Below are 18,695 nucleotides of genomic sequence, written 5' to 3'. Positions count from 1 at the left end.
TTCAGTTACACTTTGAACACAATAAAGACATTCATAAATACAAAAATAACCTACAATATATACAACTTAATCTTACTTTTGCATGGACAGGTGAAAATTATGCAACCATAAAAATATTTCACAATCTTAAGAATTACAAATAATGATTTTTTTAAAACTAATTCAAATCATTTCCATTTGGCAATGCTCTCTACTTCACTGATGTGTCTCGGCCTAAAAAGCACCTGTATGTGTTTTGGTGAGAGTAGTTAATTTTTCCTTTGTAGATGAAGATTATGTAAAAGCCCAGTTCTGCTAATAGCCAGCATGTAGCAATGTTTTCACAGAGAAAGTGTATTTTATTACATCAGCCAATGGAAAATATTCGTCATAATGATAAATATTTCTGTAGTTCCATAAGGCTCCATATTATAGTCAACTCTATACCTTTCGATGTGAATAATGTTCCACTCAACATAAATTCCTATTCAGTAATGTTTTCAGATGATATCTCAGTGCTGATTGGAAACAGTAATGAAGAAAAACTTCCCGAAATATCATAGGTGCCCTAGAAAACTTAATACCTGATTCTCTATCTAAATAAATTAAAATTAAATATTTCTAAAACCTAACTGTTGCAGTGTGAAACCAAACAAATAATCTTTAGAGACTCAACAAAAGCCAGGAACTAAATGAAGCAGACTGTGTAAAATTCTTTGGAATGAATCTGAATGAAAACCTGTCATGGTCATCTCATATTGCTCATTTAGTAAATAAATTAAACATCCTGGCATTTGCTATGACAATCCTAGCCAATCCAACCAACATGCACGCAATAAAAATAGTATATCACAGTTTCTTGAATCTGTAGTAATACATGACATTTTTTGTAGAAACACAGGAAACACAATAACACTTTACAGTAATAAAATTATCAGAATAAATGCAGAGAAAGGGCAAGAGTAGTTTGCTATCCACTGCTAATAGAGCTGAATATACAGGGTAAGTCACTAACTATTGCCACTAAGAATAACTCTGAAAGTATGATAGGAGCTGAAAAGTTTTGAGTGAAAAAAGTTGCATGGGACAACAGGGGCCATAAAATGATGTTGGTTTTTTGTTGCTAAGTGGGGTCGCTTCAGAGATATGAAGGTCAACTTTGCTTTTTAAATGGGATGCTATAGTTTGGTACTTATTTTCTGATAGCAGCTATCAAGATGAATCCAATGTTGTGTAACAGTAAGGTCTCTGAAGGTCAACGAAGGTCACAAAGGTGGCACGAACATCCATTTACAGAAGGTGTTCGAAGTGATGACCATTGGTATCAATGCAGTGCTGCAATCTTCTTATCATGGATTGAGTGGTATTCCTTATCACATTGGCACTTATCGAAGCACATGCTCTGACAATTCTCTCTCGCATATCTTGAGGTGTAGTTGGAACGTCTTTATAAACAATGTCTTTTATGAATCCCCACAAGAAAAAATCCAGAGGCATCAAGTCTGGCAAATGAACCAGCCATGACACATCTCCTCCGTGTCCAATCCAAAGATCTGGGAATTGTCTCTGCAACTCATTTCTAGCCATCAGCAAAAAAATATGCCAGACACCCATCGTGTTGATACCACATTGTGATCTTGTTCCCAAAGGTATTTCTTCTGATAACAGACCTAATGTTTCTTGCAGGAATGTGGTGTACTTCTTACCATTAAGATTTCCTTCAATGAAATAGGAGTCTATAATTCTGTCCTCCAGAATCCCACACCATACATTCACTGATCACAGTTTTTGGTGTGCAACTTGCTGCAGCCAAAATGGATTTTGAGTTGCCCATTAATGCACGTTATGCTAATTAACATTTCCTAGGTTAAGAACGTAGCCTCATCAGTAAATAAAATCAAAATAATAAATGTGTCATCCCTCTGAATCTGAAGTTGAACCCATTGTCATAATTGAGTGCAACACATACAATCCTTACCATTTAATTCTTTGTGGAGACTGATATGGTGAGGATGATATTTATGGTGATGCAAAACAAGAAAAACACTACTCTAGCTCATGCCAGATTGGCTCTGTATCTTTAAACTATACAAGTAGGTTCTGTATTGATAATAGTAATATTCCTAAGCCTGTCCCAAAAGTTATAATCACCAGGCCTGTCACAGATGACAAAATTGTTCAGCTCTGTAAGTCCCTTGCTGCGAGAGACTGGTTCAACCAATGTCACGGTGACACAAGTTATAGTCTTAGTGCTGATTTGTCAGGGAAACTATTATTTGAGAGATTTTTTAAAACATTTCTGACACAATTTAATGACAATATCCCCATAAAGAAATGCAAATTAACTGACAGAGGCTTTACAAACAGGGCTACAAACAGACAAAATTCATGGTTCACTAAACAATTATCAAGTATGAAACACCAAGTTATGGTGTTGCACAATATATGTAGCAATCAGAAAACAGAACATGCCAGATTAGCCTATATAAAATCCAGGAATGAGTATAAAAAAGCCATCGTGGAAGCCAAAAAAGCACATAATTTCAATACCATTGATAATTCCACAAATAAGTGCAAAGTTGCATGGAAATTAATAAATGGTGTTGCTAAAGATGTAAGAAGCAAAAAAATTAATATAAGTCCCCAAAAATTCAATGATTTCTTTATTAAATCTGTTGAAAATGTAGGAAATACTATAATCAAACCTGATATCAGTTCATCAGAGTTACTTTCTAAAAATGTTTGCAGAACACCAACAGACACAGGTACGTTTATGTTCTCCGAGGTCTCACCTAGTCATATCCTAAGCATTGTATAATGGATGAAATCTTCAGACAGTGTAGATATATATGGCATATCCTGTAATTTACTAAAGAAAGTAATAGACTATATTGTGTACCCCTTAACATTCTGTATAAATAAATGCATATCTGAAGGATATTTTCCCGAAGAACTCAAAGTGGCTAGGGTAATTCCAATATATAAAAAGGGAGATATGGACTCACCTTGCAGTTACAGACCAATCTCCATTGTCCCAGCTTTTTCTAAAATACTGGAATGTGTAATCTACCAACAGCTATCTGTCTATTTTGAAAAATTAGGAATAATTAGTGAATCTCAGTATGGTTTTAGGAAAAAGTTGTCTACTGTGGATGCTATAGACTTTGTAGTCAAATACTTACATCAAGTGTTTGAGGATAAGGGCTATGCTCAACTCACATTTTGTGATCTAAGCAAAGCTTTTGACTGTGTAAAGCATAAGCCACTCCTAGAAAAACTGGAATTCTATGGCATTAGACATAACAGCCTTAAATTAATAAAATCATATCTTCAGAATCGTAAGCAAGTTGTTTGTGTAGGGAGAGAAATGTCGAGTATAGAGCAAGTCAAGGTAGGTGTTCCGCAGGGATCTGTGCTGGGCCCCTTTTTGTTCCTGATAATGATAAATGATCTGCCGTCATTTATCAAGTCCACCACTGTGTTGTATGCAGATGATACAACATTTCTTCATGCTAGTGAGGATTTCAATAGCCTTAAAACTTGTGCAGCAAAGACAATTGACCAAGCATCCTATTGGTTCAAGGCAAATGGATTCCTGCTGAATGGAAACAAAACACATCAGATGGTCTGTAGTCTTAGAGACAAGCTTCTGTCAGATGATCCAAGTTATGTCAAATTTTTGGGGGTATACATTGATGATAAATTATCTTGGGGTCAACATGTACAATATATTAGTGGTAAATTGTCAAGAGTTATTTACCTGTTAAGGCGACTTATGGATTGTGTTCCTGAAAAATATGTTAGAACATCCTATTTTTCATTCTTTCAGAGTATAATAACATATGGAATTATTTTGTGGGGGAACTCTAGCTGTGTACATGACATATTAATACTGCAAAAAAAAGCTATCAGGATAATTACTGGTTCTGCATATAAGGCACACTGTAAACCATTGTTCTGTGAACAGAAAATCATGACTGTTATAAACTTGTACATATACTATGTTCTAATTTATACGAAGAAGAAATTACCAGAAACAAAAACCAGAGAAAATGTACACAGCCACAATACAAGAAGGAATAGGTGCCTCTATGTTCCTTGTCAAAGTCACTCAACAGCTACGAAATCATGGGGTACAAATTATTTAATAAACTTCCTCAATCTGTTCAAGAATTACCTGAACAATTATTCAAACAAACAATTCATAACTGGCTAGTCCTCCACCCATTCTATGACATAAGAGAATTTATCAACTGTAATATAATACTATAATGTTAACAAGAAACCTGTTGTTTCTTTCAAACTATTAATTGTATTTTAGTATGTATATGATGTTGTCTATTGCTGTAATGGCCGAATGACAATAAAATTATTATTATTATTATTATTATTATTATTGTGAACTAACACAAGGATCTCGAACTGCAGTGGCAAGAGTACAAATTTCCATTTCCTCGTTAGTAACTTTCTTTTGCTGGATATGTTTCTGATGCGTTAAAGATGCAGTTGTTCTCAATTTATCATACACATATTTAAATGTACGGCATGTAGGGTGAGTATGTTGAGGATATCTTTCAGCATATAAGTCTCTAGCTCTCACTGAATTTCACTGGCATTTTCCATAAATGATAAGAATATTGACTTGTTCTTCAAAGGAATACATCACTCACATTCACTTGACTTGACGATACTAGTCTTACCATCCCTATTAGTGTTGTATTGTGAAACCATCAAATGGTGTTTACATGTCAATGGCATGTTAGTTCATACGCTGTATTCGGCGAATATTTACTATCTGCACTATATATGAGAGAGAATTGTCAGAGTATGTGCTTCAATAAGTGCCGAAGTGATAAGGAATACCACTCAACCCATGATAAGAAGATTGCAGCACTGCACTGATACCAATGGTCATCACTTCGAACACCTTTTGTACATGGATGTTCATGCCACCTTTCGGACCTCCATTGACCTTATTGTTACACATCATTGGATTTGTCTTGTTAGTCGCTATCAGAAAATACGTACCAAACTATCGCATCCTGTTAAAAAAAAACGAACTTTACCTTCATATCTCTGACATGACCCCACATAGCAACAAAAAACCAAAGTCATATTGTGGGGGCCCCATTGTCCCATGCAACATTTGTCCCACAAACTTGTAGCTACTATCATACTTTCAGAGTTATTCTAGGTGGCAATAGTTAGTGACTCACCCTATACTAAGTATTCAATTGTTTTACATATGTTACGAACACGTTCTTTTGCGCACAACGCTCTTTATCTATTTTTATTAAATAATCTCTTGCATATCTACAATACCAGGAATAAAGAGAACGCCATGCTTCTTATGGTTCTTTGCCAAACTCTATAGTACATGGGAATGAAGATATGTAACAAATTAAAAGTTAAAAATATAAATAAGATCAAGGGTACTTTACTGAAGAGAAAACTGTATAACATGATAGCCCAAAAGTGCTCTTACTCAGTAGAGAAAGTCTTGAATGATAACAATAGCTGAGTTGGTAGACTATAGTTATTCAAGCAGGATACAGCAAAAGGAACTGAAATATGATGATTCATTTATCATGTAGTGTATGGCGTCAAATGGCATACTGTTAGACTGTACAGAATCAAAATTCACTAAAAGTAGAATTCAGTATAGTTTAACTTGTATATTATAAGACAGGAAACTTCTGGTTCTGATTGTAAACTTCCAGACACAGTCCACATCTTGGTTATGATATGAATACATTGACTACTGCTAGGACTGACAAGAGTGCCCATATTAATGTCAAAATTTGCATACTTAAGCTGAAGCAGCCTCTTGCTGTACCTTACAATATTTGAAAAATTGTGGCTCTAAATGATGATCATTGCATACTCAACAAATGGCCATTGTATCAGCTGCACAGTTAATTACATATATGTTGGCAGTAGATGAACATCAGAAATGATCTCCAAACGTCAAAGAGATTACGTTGTTTTTTATATGATTATATGAGCATACATTTTAAGTTCCAAATACCACACAGCTATGAATAAAATCAAAATTTATTCTAATACCTTGGTATCTTTTTCTAAATAATTGTTGTTGTGATGGTATTTTATTAACACCTCTCATCATTTTTTTGCTCTACTTTTGTTTTCTTTCAACTTTTTAAAAGTGATTCTGTTGCACAAGATATATTTTGTGAGTATAGTGTGGATGCTACATATGATGAATTATTTTGTCACTAATACTGCTATTAGTAGATAAGAAATTAAGAGAATTACATATATTGCAGTTCTCAAAGGCCTGATTTTCTGAGTGATTTCATATTACATTTGTAATAAATTCTTGCAGCTTCTTATAAAAGTAAAAATTATCCAACTCTATGAAAGTATTCACAGAAATACATGTATATTCATGTAAATTTCAGTCTTAATATTGACAACCAGCTGAGTGTCTTGCATTGCACAGGTATTTATTTATCAGAATCATCTATTAGTCCATCTCCTCCTTTGTTTTCTCTCTGCCCATCTCCTCCTTCACCCCCTCTCTCTGTCCAGCTCCTCCACCCCCCCCCCCCACTCTCTGTTCCCCTCTTCCTCCCCCTTCTCTCTGTTCATCTCCTCCTCTATCCTTACTCTGCCCTTTCCTCTTCTCCCCTCTCACAGTCCATCTCTGGCTCAATGTTTATGATGCCATATCTCCTGAACTGTGTGTTGTACAATGATATATGTTTGTACATACATTCAGTGACATATGCTGATATTGTCCCCAAAATGTATTTTGAATAGAGTTCCTAGTAACAATGTAATAAATGTCAATTTCTTGCAGGATGTGGCAATTTTTCATGCATCTGAGTGTTTATGACATTATCTCTCGTGAACTATGTGTTGTACAATGACAGTTTTCTGGCACATTCAGTTGCATATGGAAATACTGCCTGAAAAATGTGTCATGAATACAATGAGTAGTAAAGAAGTAATAAATTAAAACTTCATGCTTCATCCAGCAGTTTCACTATACGCAAAACGAAAATGTAGTAAGCAATAAACTTTTTACTTTCATCATTTTGTGGGGGTCACCAAAGGGGAAAGGTTTCATAAAGGAATGAAATTATTTGTAAAGCTTGTTGCAAGACACTAATTGCTCTCACTCTCAAATAATGTATGACTAAACTATACTTATTCATGCATTGTGGGTTATGCTGCTTTTACATCCCTATCCCTTTGATAAGAAGCTGTTTCTTATTCCCTCAGTGATGATTTCCAGACAGTAAGTGATATATGTATCAAGTTTGGTTGAAATTAAATCAGTTTTTCAGGAGGAGATATGGAACATACATACATACACTACGGTGACAAGTCATTGGATAGATAGATGCACATCTACAGAAGGCAGCAGTATTGTGTACATGAGATACAAAAGGGCAGTGCATGGGTAGAGCTGCCATTTGTACTCAGTTGATTCATGCGGAAAGGTTTCTGATGGGATTCTAACCAGACGACAAGAATTAACAGACTTTGAACGAGGAATGGTAGTTGTAGCTAGAAGCATGGAACCTTTCATTTCAGAAATAATTAGGGAATTCAATTTCTGAGATCCACTGCATCAAGAGTGTGCTGAGACTACTAGGTTTTAGGCATTATCTCTCACCATGGACAACATGGCTGCTGACCTCCACCTAATGACCGAGAACAGCGGCATTTTTGTAGAGTTGTCAGCACTAACAGACAACCAACACTGCATAAAGTAACTGCAAAATTCAATGTGGGATGTACAACAAACATATCTGTTAGGACAGTGTGGCAAAAGCTGGTGTTAACGGGATATGACAGAAAATGACTGATCAAATGCCTTCGCTAACAGCATGACATTGCCTACAGCACCTCTCCTGGTCTTGTGACCATATATATTGGACCATAGATGACTGGAAAGAAAATGGCCTGATGAGATGAGTTCTGATTTCAGTTGATATGAGCTGATGGTAGGGTTTGGATGGTGCAAATTCGTCAAAGCCATGGATCTAAGTTGTCAAACTGGCACTGTGCAAGCTGGGGTGGCTCCATAAGGGTGTGGGCTGTGGTTACATGGAATGGACTGGGTCTTCTGGTTCAACTAAACTGATCATTGACTGGAAATACTTATGTTTGGCTACTTGTAGACCATTTGCAGCCATTCATGTACTTCATGTTCCCAAACAATGATGGAATTTTTATGGATGTCAATGCGCCTCGTCACCAGGCCACTGTTGTTCGTAAAAGGTTTGAAGAACATTCTGGACGGGTCAAGCAAATGATTTGTCCATCCATATCACCTAACATGAATCTCATCAAACATTTATGGCACATAACTGAGAGACAAAAATCCACACTGGAAACATTTTTGCAATTATGGATGGCTATAAAGGTAGGATGGCTCAATATTTCTGCAGGGGACTTTCAAGGACTTGTTGAGTTTATGCCACATCGAGTTACTGCACTATGGTGGGCAGTAGGAGGTCCATGTTAGGAGGTATCCCATGAATATATATATATATATATATATATATATATATATATATATATATATATATATATATATATATATATATATATATATATATATATATATATATGGAAGTATAGGCAACAACTGACAGGGTAGTAGATGCATTGAGTCATTGGCAGGCATGCAAGCAAAACTGAAAAGTTTGATAGCTTTTGGATAAATCCTTTTTTGGGCTAGAGTACACACACACACTCACACACACACACACACGCACACCTGTAACACTATATTGTGCTGGCTGAATACACAATGCCGGAAGTTCAGGAAGTAGACTTGGGTGAGGGGTTGTGTCAGGTGGAGTAAGTGAGGGGATAAAAAGAGACAGGGATGGGAGAGGGTTGGGAATGGTGGCAGATGTCTCTGATGGAGGCATCAGGAGTATGAGATAGGAATATGGGAGGGAGAGGTGACAGGTTCACAGGATAGGAATGTGACATATGGGTATCAGAAACAGTGAGTTCATGTAGCACATGATGATGTGGGGGAGTGCATTGGGAAGTGGTGACAGGAAAGAGGAAAGGGAAGACAGCGTGGGTAGAGAGGGAAAGCAGAGACAAGATCATGGTGATTAAAGGAATGAAGAATGTATTGCATGGATAACTTACATCTATACAGTACAGAAAAGCTGGCACTGGGGGGGAAGGATCCAGATAGCATGAGGTGTGCAACAGCCTTTGAAATTAAGCATGTTGTGCTCAGCAGCATGTTCCACCATTGGATAATCAAGTCTCCATCCAAATGTCTCTAGCATAGCCTCTCATACAAAAAATTTGAACCACATCCTTCACTGACTCTCGACTGTCCCCACCCCATTTCGATCTGAATCCTTACTTGACACTTTTCTATCTACACACTAACATCCCCAATGCCCACTGCCTTGCTACTCTTGAACACTCTACCTCTTCCAATATCTTTCTGATTGCAGACTCATCATCTCATTACTGTTACATATAACTAACTACATCCTCACATATAACTATTTCTCCTTTGAATGGAAGATCTATAACCAGATCTGCGGTTCAGTGATAGGCACCCACATGGTGCCATCCTAAGCCAGTCTGTTTATGAGCCACCTAGAGGAAATTTCCCTAGCCTTCCAAAACCCAAAACCCCTTGTCTTGTTCATGTTCATTGATAATATCTTCATTATTGAGCTCCAAGTCAAGACATCCTATCCTAATTTCTCCACAGACTCAACAATTCTCTCCTATGCACTTCATCTCATCCTGATCAGACCAATGTCCCACTTTCATGGTCATTTACCTCTACTTCTTAACAGCTCCAGCCTAACTTCTGTTTATATCAAGCCTAATAACCATCATTAGTACTTGCATTCTGACTGCTGTCATCCCTTCCACGCCAAAGAGTCACTCCTGTATAGTCAGGCCACCTGTGGATGGTGCATCTGCATTGATTACAATTGCCTTGTGCATTATACTGAAGGTCTCACAAAGGCTTTCACAGACAGGCACTATCCCTCAAACATAGTCCACAAACAGATTTGTTGTGCCATATCCTCACACATGTCTAATCTGTCCATTATCCCCAAGAACTGGCTGGAATGTAGCAATTGGACCATGTCCTCTTGCCAGGGCTTCAAATATACATTGTAATGCCTGGAAATGAAGAATTTCCTACCCACAATCCTTGTCATTGCACCTAAAATGGTATTCCATGGCCCTCTCCACCTACATAATATCCTGGTCCATACCCACTCACAAGCACTTGCCATTGAGGTCATATCCCAGTGGAAGGCCCAGGTGTAAGACCTGTCTGGTTCATCCACCCATCACATTGTATTCCAGTCCTGTCACAGATTTATCCTTTCCCATAAGAGGCAGGACAATCTGCAAAAGCAGCTATGTAGTACACCAGGTCTGCTGCAATTTCTGCACAGCATTTTAGGTGGGAATGACAATTAACTACCTGTCCACTCGAATAAGTGGTGCTGTCAACCTGTGGCCAAGAGCAGATTTCACCACCCAATGGTGGCAGGTGCTGCTGAGCACAACATGCTTGATTGATTTCAGCAGCTGTGTCATGACCTGTACCACCTGGATCCTTTCCACCAGAACCAGCTTTTCTGAATTACACAAATGGGAGTTACCCTTTGAGTACATTCTTTATCTCCATAATCCTCCTGGCCTCAATCTCCACTAATCCCTTCCACCCACACTTTCTACCCCACAGTCGCCCCTTTGCCCCATCGTTTGTTCTGTCACCACCTTCTATGCTTGCATTCCTATCCCATGCTCCTGCTGTCTCTCCCTCCCACATTCCTATCTCGTACATATACAGCCTCCCTCAGTGCCATCTACCACCCTTCTCCCACCTTCCTTCCCATTCCTGGCCTCTTTTCTCCCCTCACCTACTCCACATGTCACAAACCCTCACCTCAACCTATCTCCCAAACAGCAGCACTGTGTATTTAACGGGCACAATGTAATGGTACATGTGTGTATATGTGCATATGTATGTGTACTCCAGCACAGTAAAGGATTTGTCCAAAGGCTAGTGAAGTTTTCAGTCCCTGTTCATGTATCTGTCAATGATTCAACACCTCTACTATCCAATGGGTTGTTATCTTTACTCCCAACTTATTTAATTTCTGTCAAAACTTTTCATACTAACCTTAATATTGAATCAAAAGAGAAAAAACACATCTTCAGTATCACTGTGATAACTTACAGTATTCTATCAGCCTAGCATTAATCAATTCTTTTCACAGTAACTGTAGTTTACAACATGATTATTGCTTCATTTTTCATAAATACACTTATGAATCTTTTGGCAAAATGTAATTATGTTGACACAAATATTACCATAACTTTTATCAGTTTTGAGGTATCAGGGAGTAATTATGACAGTCAGAGTCTAACTTCTTGACTGGAGAAAACAATTTCTTTTCTAGCTCAGTAAAAAAGTATATATTTTATATAGAGTACTTCCATTTCTCCCAAAGTTTTGCTTCCTATATGGATGTTTACTCACTTCTTCCAGGACACTCCACAGCTGTGCATCCTCAAATTCATCAAAGGGATCCAGATTGTAACGCATTGTCCCACAGAATAAAACTGGCTCTTGTGGAATTATTGACACCTTTCTTCGTAGATTATGCAGGGATATTTTTGCTGTGTCTATGCCATCTATTAGAATTATTCCTTCCACAGGTGCTAGTCTGAATAACGCTGTTAATATTGATGACTTCCCAGCGCCAGTCTGTCCCACTATACCAACCTGGAACACAGACAAATTATTCATTCAACAGTGGCAAACATGATGGGAAGCATTTAATGAACTGATATTTTGTAAAATGATCTCCTGGTATGCCACTGTATTAAACTCATCTACCTCACAGAAAAAAATGTAGAATGCTCCACTCCAAGTTTCAACAATATGCAATAACTGGAAGTTATGGACTGTTGCATTCAGCATGATATTGAGCCACTGTTTGCTATGAAGCTGAAGTGTGGTCAGTTTTCTATGTCATAATTTTAATGTGATTTCAAAGAGGATTTTAATATTTAGTGTTGTGCTCTGAGAAATTACATTTGGGAAGTTTCTCTTTCTTTGAACACTCTTGTGTTAGTTCACCAATCTCAGATGTTGAAGATATTTTATCAGAGTTCAAGTCTGTGTTGGTTGCACAGCAACTACTATTAGTCGAGAAAGTAAATTTTGATTTTGGATAATGATCAATCAATGTACAATCAATTTAATAATTTTATTCATCTGTGCATCATATTTACAATGATACTGGACATATTTGGCAGAAGTTTGGCATACTCTTTGCATTAAATTTACAGCTTTCTCTCAGATCTTACAAAAGTATCTTCATAACAGGATCATTTGTAATTCATGGATAACACATCAACTACCTGACAAACAGGTATCACAGTATTTGGAGTTCTGACAACAAATGGTTGAAATGTTTAATTGTAGCAGTTACAAACCAGTACACATTCAATAAAAGTGAAGGGAGCAAAGAGTTATGGCAAAATCATGTACACTTCCTTTATGCAAAATGACTTCACTATCACAATGAGGATTAGTTTTCTGCTTTGGGGAAGAAACAGCTATGCAGCTTAGAAAGAAATTCAGCCTGTTCTCAAAATTTTCAGATACATACAGCTCTATAAATTAAGATAGTGGACAAGTGAAAATATGAATGAAGAGCTGTAATTAATCTGTTCATTCATTAGTACTACAAGTTTCCTTACTATGTTGTAATTTTGGATAGAAGTGTTTATTAATCTTCTTATTCATTTTATTTATTCTTCATATTCTTAGTCATGGCATTTCTGACGGAAATACAAAAATTGAGTGGAGTCTTGAAAATATCACTCTCGTTGGATTTCTCAAATGTTACACAACTGACTAACATGTGTTCTTTAGCACTCTAAGGGAAAATTAACATTAATTCCTAATTATAAGAGAATGAAAAGGAAGATCACAAAAGAAGTAAAGAAGAAAAGAAGGAAATGGTTGAAGAAGTTCTGAGAGGAAAAAAGGAAGAAAACCCAGTCCATGAAGCAGCTACCTGTAGTTTTGCAGAGGTCATAACAAAAAAATAAGACTATGAAGCATGTTAGTCATTTGGAAGTTCCACTGATGATGCTTTCAAGATCTCACTAAGATGTAGAACATGCCACTTGGTTCACAATTGCAATAAATTTACATGACTGTCTCTCACATTAATCTTAAACTACAATTCAATATATTAACTGGAACAAAGACACAAAATTTCATGACTTTTAAATTAGCACTACTACTACTACTACTACTACTACTATTATTATTATTATTATTATTATTATTATTATTATTATGAATTATACATAACTCTACGTGCAAAGGAACAGAGATTAGGGTTTCAACTCTTCTCAATGATTAGTTTGCTTGAGACAGGACAAAAGCTTAGTTGGACAAGGATGAAGAAGGATGTCATCCATATCACCTACAATGGAGCAATCATTAAATTTACCTTAAGTGACTGAAGACGGCCATAAAACATTCTATCTGGGTGGCTAGATAGGGATTTGAAACCAGATTCTATCAAATATGAGTCCAGTGTCTCTATGTGCAAACACATGGTTATTATAGCATCACATGTAAAGAAATTTGTCTATAAAATACACTATGTGATCATAAGTATCCGGACACCTGGCTGAAAATGACTTACAAGTTTGCGGCAAGCTCCATTGGTAATGCTGGAATTCAATATGGTGTTGGCACACCCATAGCCTTGATGACAGCTTCCACTCTTGCAGGCATATGTTCCATCAGATGCTGGAAGGTTTCTTGGGGAATGGCGGTCCATTATTCACAGGGTGCTGCACTGAGGAGAGGTACTGATGTTGGTCGGTGAGGCCTGCCATGAATTCAGCAGTACAAAACATCCCAAAGGTGTTCTATAGGATTCAGGTCAGGACCCTGTGCAGGCCAGACCATTACAGGGATGTTATTGTCATGTAACCACTCCGCCACAGGCCGTGCATTATGAACAGGTGCTAAATCGTGTTGAAAGTTGGAACAGGTGCTCAATCATGTTGAAAGTTGCAATTGCCATCCCCGAATTGCTCTTCAACAGTGGGAAGCAAGAAGGTGCATAAAACATCAACATAGGTCTGTGCTGTGATAGTGCCATGCAAAACAACAAGGGGTGCAAGCTCCCTCCATGAAAAACACGACCACACCATAACACCACCCCTTCCGAATTTTACTGTTGGCACTACACACTCTGGCAGAGGAAATTCACTGGGCATTCACCATACCCACACCCTACCATCGAATCACCACATAGTGTACCTTGATTCATCACTCCACACAACATTTTTCCACTGTTAAATCGTCCAATGTTTACACTCTTTACACCAAGTGAGGTGACATTTGGAAGTTACAGGCATGATGTGTGGCTTATGAGCAGCCGCTCGACCATGAAATCCAAGTTTTCTCACCTCCCGCCTAACTGTCATAGTACTTGCTGATGCAGTTTGGAATTCCTGTGTGATGGTCTGGATAGATGTCTGGCTATTACACAGTATGACCCTCGTCAACTGTCAGCGGTCTGTGCCATTCAACAGATGAGGTCAGCCTGTACGATTTTGTGCTGTACATGTCCCTTCATGTTTCCACTTCACTTTAACATGGGAAACAATAGACCTAGGGATGTTTTATGAGTGTGTAAATCTCACGTACAGATGTATTACACAAGTTGCACCCAATTACCCGACCATGATCAAAGTCCATGAGTTATGTGTAGTGCCCCTTTCTGCTCTCTCGTGATGTCTAATGACTACTGAGGTCACTGATATGGAGTGCCTGGCAGTAGGTGGCAGCACAACGCATCTAATGAGGAAAATGTATGTTTTTGGGAGTGTCCAGATACTTTTGATCACATAGTGTAAGTTGTCAAACACATAATTTTAGTTTTGGTCTAAAGTTATGATTATGATTATTATTATTATTATTATTATTATTATTATTATTATTATTATTTATTAGAACCCCCTTATCACTGGGTAAGTGTTCAGAAGTTTTTGTAGCTTCATACTTCACACCTTTTTGCACCACGCTAAAGCTGAGTGATTGATAGTGTAAGTCATTTCTCCTTCTGGTTTTATATTTGTGTGTGTTAGCATTGTTTTTTGAACTTTGATTAATTAATGATAAATGTAGTGTTGTCCAAAGAGTGAGGTGACAAAGCAAGGTTGGTACCTCACAATGCAGTCACTAGAGAAGACAGTCACTGCATCGACGAATGAGTAACGCTGGTGTAGCCATGCCCAGAAATGTTTCACTATGCTGGCAAAACCACTCTTCTACTTACAGCCAAGCACAGTAGCAATCAGCCCAGTCTGCTATCATTGTCTAAGATGACAGCATTGTCTTCTAGCACTCTAGCTTTGTTATCATTATATTAAGCAGAACTCTACATGAAACTTATTACTAAATGTACTCTGAGTGAGAGACTTGTATTTTGTCCATATCAAGTGATAAGTTGATGTTCAGAGGCAGTTGTAAATACTAATGACATTCCTGTTGAAACTGATTGTACAAAGTAGAATAATTCTTGCTGGTGTTCTCCTTATCTATGCAGTGATGGAGTGAACTAATATTTTATGTGTCATAGTATCCACTGGGTCTCCTCCCAGAGCAAAGTAAAGAACCCACCATTGTACCAACAAGTGTATTTTCACGAAGTACAACAAATGACAATGAGGTTGGTCATTATACAGACTTGCCTCATATACTTCTGAAGTGTTACTGTATTCACATTGAACATGCCTTAGCTGCCTTGTCTCTAATTCTATTTTTTCTGTGTATTCTATCAAGTGTTTAATAACGTCTGAGCTGCCACAGGAAATGCCTCTAAATGAAGTTGTTCAGTATCAGGTGCAGCAAATTGAATGACTGCTGCTCATGGTGCAACAGATGAGAACCCTCCATCCTCTCCCAGAAAGCAGCACTACCACTAGTCGTTGCTCCATTTTGCCCATTCAGTCATGCAGAAGAGGAATGGTCAGAATACTGGGTGCAGTTTCAGGCCCACTTTGCTGCATACAACATTGTAGGCATGGCACATGAAAGATTTTTCCTTTTGATGATCAGAGCCAATTTGTACTGTCTGTGTTGAGAACTGTGCCCCAACTCTCATCTCAAGACTGCTAGTTACGATGAACTATTTCAGCTGCTGAATGAACATGATGACAGTCAGGTGCATATCACTGCAGTAAGGCTTAAAGTTTTTGGTACAATAAGTAACCAACACAAACTTTCAAACAATGGATTGACATACTCAGGTGGTTAACAAGACATTGTAGCTTTAAGTGTTATTGTAGAGTCAGTTATAGTGATGTCATGTTACGTGATGCAATCATGCAGAATGTGTCAGGTGCATGTATTCATGCCGCTATTCTCAAATTGCTGCATCCTAATCTGAAAACAGTTCTGCCTATTGTGGAGTCTCAAACTATTGTGGACATGACTAAAGTTGATTTTGAGGCTCCATGTAATACTGTTGTTCAAAGTGAACATGACATTCAGTCCAAATTTAAAGCTAGTGTTAAGATGAATAACAATAGGTCTGAGACAAACAGTAAATGTAGAGGTAAAACATTTGTCTTGTTGTACATGAGATGTACTACAGAATACTGTGAACAGTGCTTTTCAAACCATGACCAAAAACTTGTCCTTGTCATGACACAAAATGTTTCCTTTTGTGGATGGCAAGGTCATATTCAAACAATGTGTTTACAAGGCAACCCAGACATGAGAAATGGCTGATTCAGTGTGGGCACATGACACAGCAAAGTGCATTCTGTAACAGGATGCTCATTAAAGTCAGTTGTTCAACCAGTTCATACAAAACAATGTGTTACATATCAGTGTTTCAGTATCTCACACTGTTGTTTCTGACTTATGTAATAGTTATGAGGAATTGTTTGAACCAGATTTAGGAAGGGCTAATGATATTGAAGTGCACATTACTGTTAAAGACAATGCATAACTGTGACTTTTTTGTGTGTGGCCTGTCCCTCATGCAATGTGTGAGGAGGTTGCTCAGGAACTGCAAAAATGAAAAGACAATGTGGTTATCCAACCACATTCTCTAAGTCAATGGGCATCACACTTGGTAATTTTCAAAAAGCCGGAAGGAGGTTTACATCTGTGTGCTGATTTTAAAGCAACAGGAAACCCACAAACCATCACTGATTCTTTTCCTTTCTCATGGCCAGAGGACTTAATGGACAGACTGGAAGATTCTTTTCCAAGATTGATTTACATGAGGATTCCAGTTTCAAAGACTACTGTCAGGGAGTGCCTCAGATTCTGCTACTTTTCAATGGTTTCTGGTACAATTAATGCCAAAGGATCTTTCCTGTACAAACTATTTGGATGATATTCTGGTTGTTGGTCATACACCTGCTGAACATTTGGCACATTTAGGCTGCTTGTTTTAAGTTCTTCCTGCTTCTGGCTTAAAGTGCTCCTTTGTCCAAGCAGAAGTAATAATTTTGGACATGTAATAAATATACAGGGAATCTAATACTTTGCCCTTGTCTGCAATAAAAGATCTGATCGTGTCCCGTAACATTAAGGAGCTCCAAGCTGTCATGGGGAGGCTTACCTGTTACATACAATTCGTTAAAAACACTGGGCAAATTGCTGCTCTGTTGAACAGGCTGTGCCAGAAAAATAGTGCTTTTGTGTGGTCAAAAGAATATGATGCATTTTGTCAATTAAAGGATGTGCTATTACAACATTGTTGTTTGCTTCATTTTGATCCAGTTAAGCCTGTCGTGCTAGCTGATGATGCATCTTCCTATAGAACTGGAGATGTGCTCTCCCACAGAATTGGTTCTTCTGATAGACCCACTGATTTTGCCTCAAAAACACTTAAAAGAGTGTAGCACGATTAAAGTCAACTTGAAAAAGAGGCACTCTTCATTATCTATGGTGTTACCAAGTTCAACCAATATTTGTATGGTCAGAAATTCTATTTGATTACTGATCACTGACAGCTTCATTGAATCCCTCCAAGCCTGTCCCACATCAGACAGCGCAAAAATTGTAACATTAGGCTCTGATATTTTCTAATTATAGGTATGAGTTGTTGTACAGGCCCACTGCCAAACATTCCAATATTGACTTGTTGTCTCAGTGTTTGATTCATCTGAAGAATCATGTTTCCAAATTGATACCCAGGATTTTGAAAGTCTTCAAAATTTTCCTCTCAGTTTTTGTCATACTGCCCTGCAACTGCATTCTGACCCAGCTCTTCAGGTTGTTTTACAATATGTGTACCATAGACAACCACATAGGGTTTGAAAGAAATTCTCCACCCAGTGGCACATTGCTATTTTTCACATTGTCATGTGCTATCTGTGTCGACAGGTGTTCTGCTCTTGCACACAGAGAATGATGTGCATGCTGGGATTCTTCACTCCCTGCATTGGGATGTTTTGTCTTTTTTGCATCAAGGTCATTGGGGAGAAGTTCATATGAAGCAACTCACATGATGTCTTTTTACTTGGCCAGGCAAGGATGGCCAGATTGTGCATATGAACTGTCACTGTAAAGTGTGTGAGAACATCAGTCAGCTCCACCACAATGCTTCTTTGTGTCGCCACATCCAACTGGACCATGGCAATGCATCCATATTGATTTTGTGGGT

The 18,695-nt window shown here is 37.8% G+C and overlaps 1 protein-coding gene across 1 annotated transcript in view; it reads right to left on the bottom strand.

The window, feature by feature from the left end:
- Window positions 1–18,695, bottom strand: part of LOC126248500 (ATP-binding cassette sub-family C member 4-like) — a 289,894-nt gene that overhangs the window by 42,163 nt on the left and 229,036 nt on the right. Inside the window, exon 21 of the mRNA XM_049949538.1 lies at window positions 11,510–11,755. Coding sequence (XP_049805495.1) covers window positions 11,510–11,755 — 246 coding nt within the window. The remainder of the gene's footprint in view (window positions 1–11,509; window positions 11,756–18,695) is intronic.

Source organism: Schistocerca nitens, chromosome 3 (genome assembly GCF_023898315.1).
Source record: "Schistocerca nitens isolate TAMUIC-IGC-003100 chromosome 3, iqSchNite1.1, whole genome shotgun sequence".
In the NCBI taxonomy this organism is placed as follows: Eukaryota; Metazoa; Arthropoda; class Insecta; order Orthoptera; family Acrididae; genus Schistocerca; species Schistocerca nitens.
The sequence above is the reverse complement of the archived record's forward strand: the minus strand, read 5'-3'. Positions and strand labels throughout refer to the sequence as shown.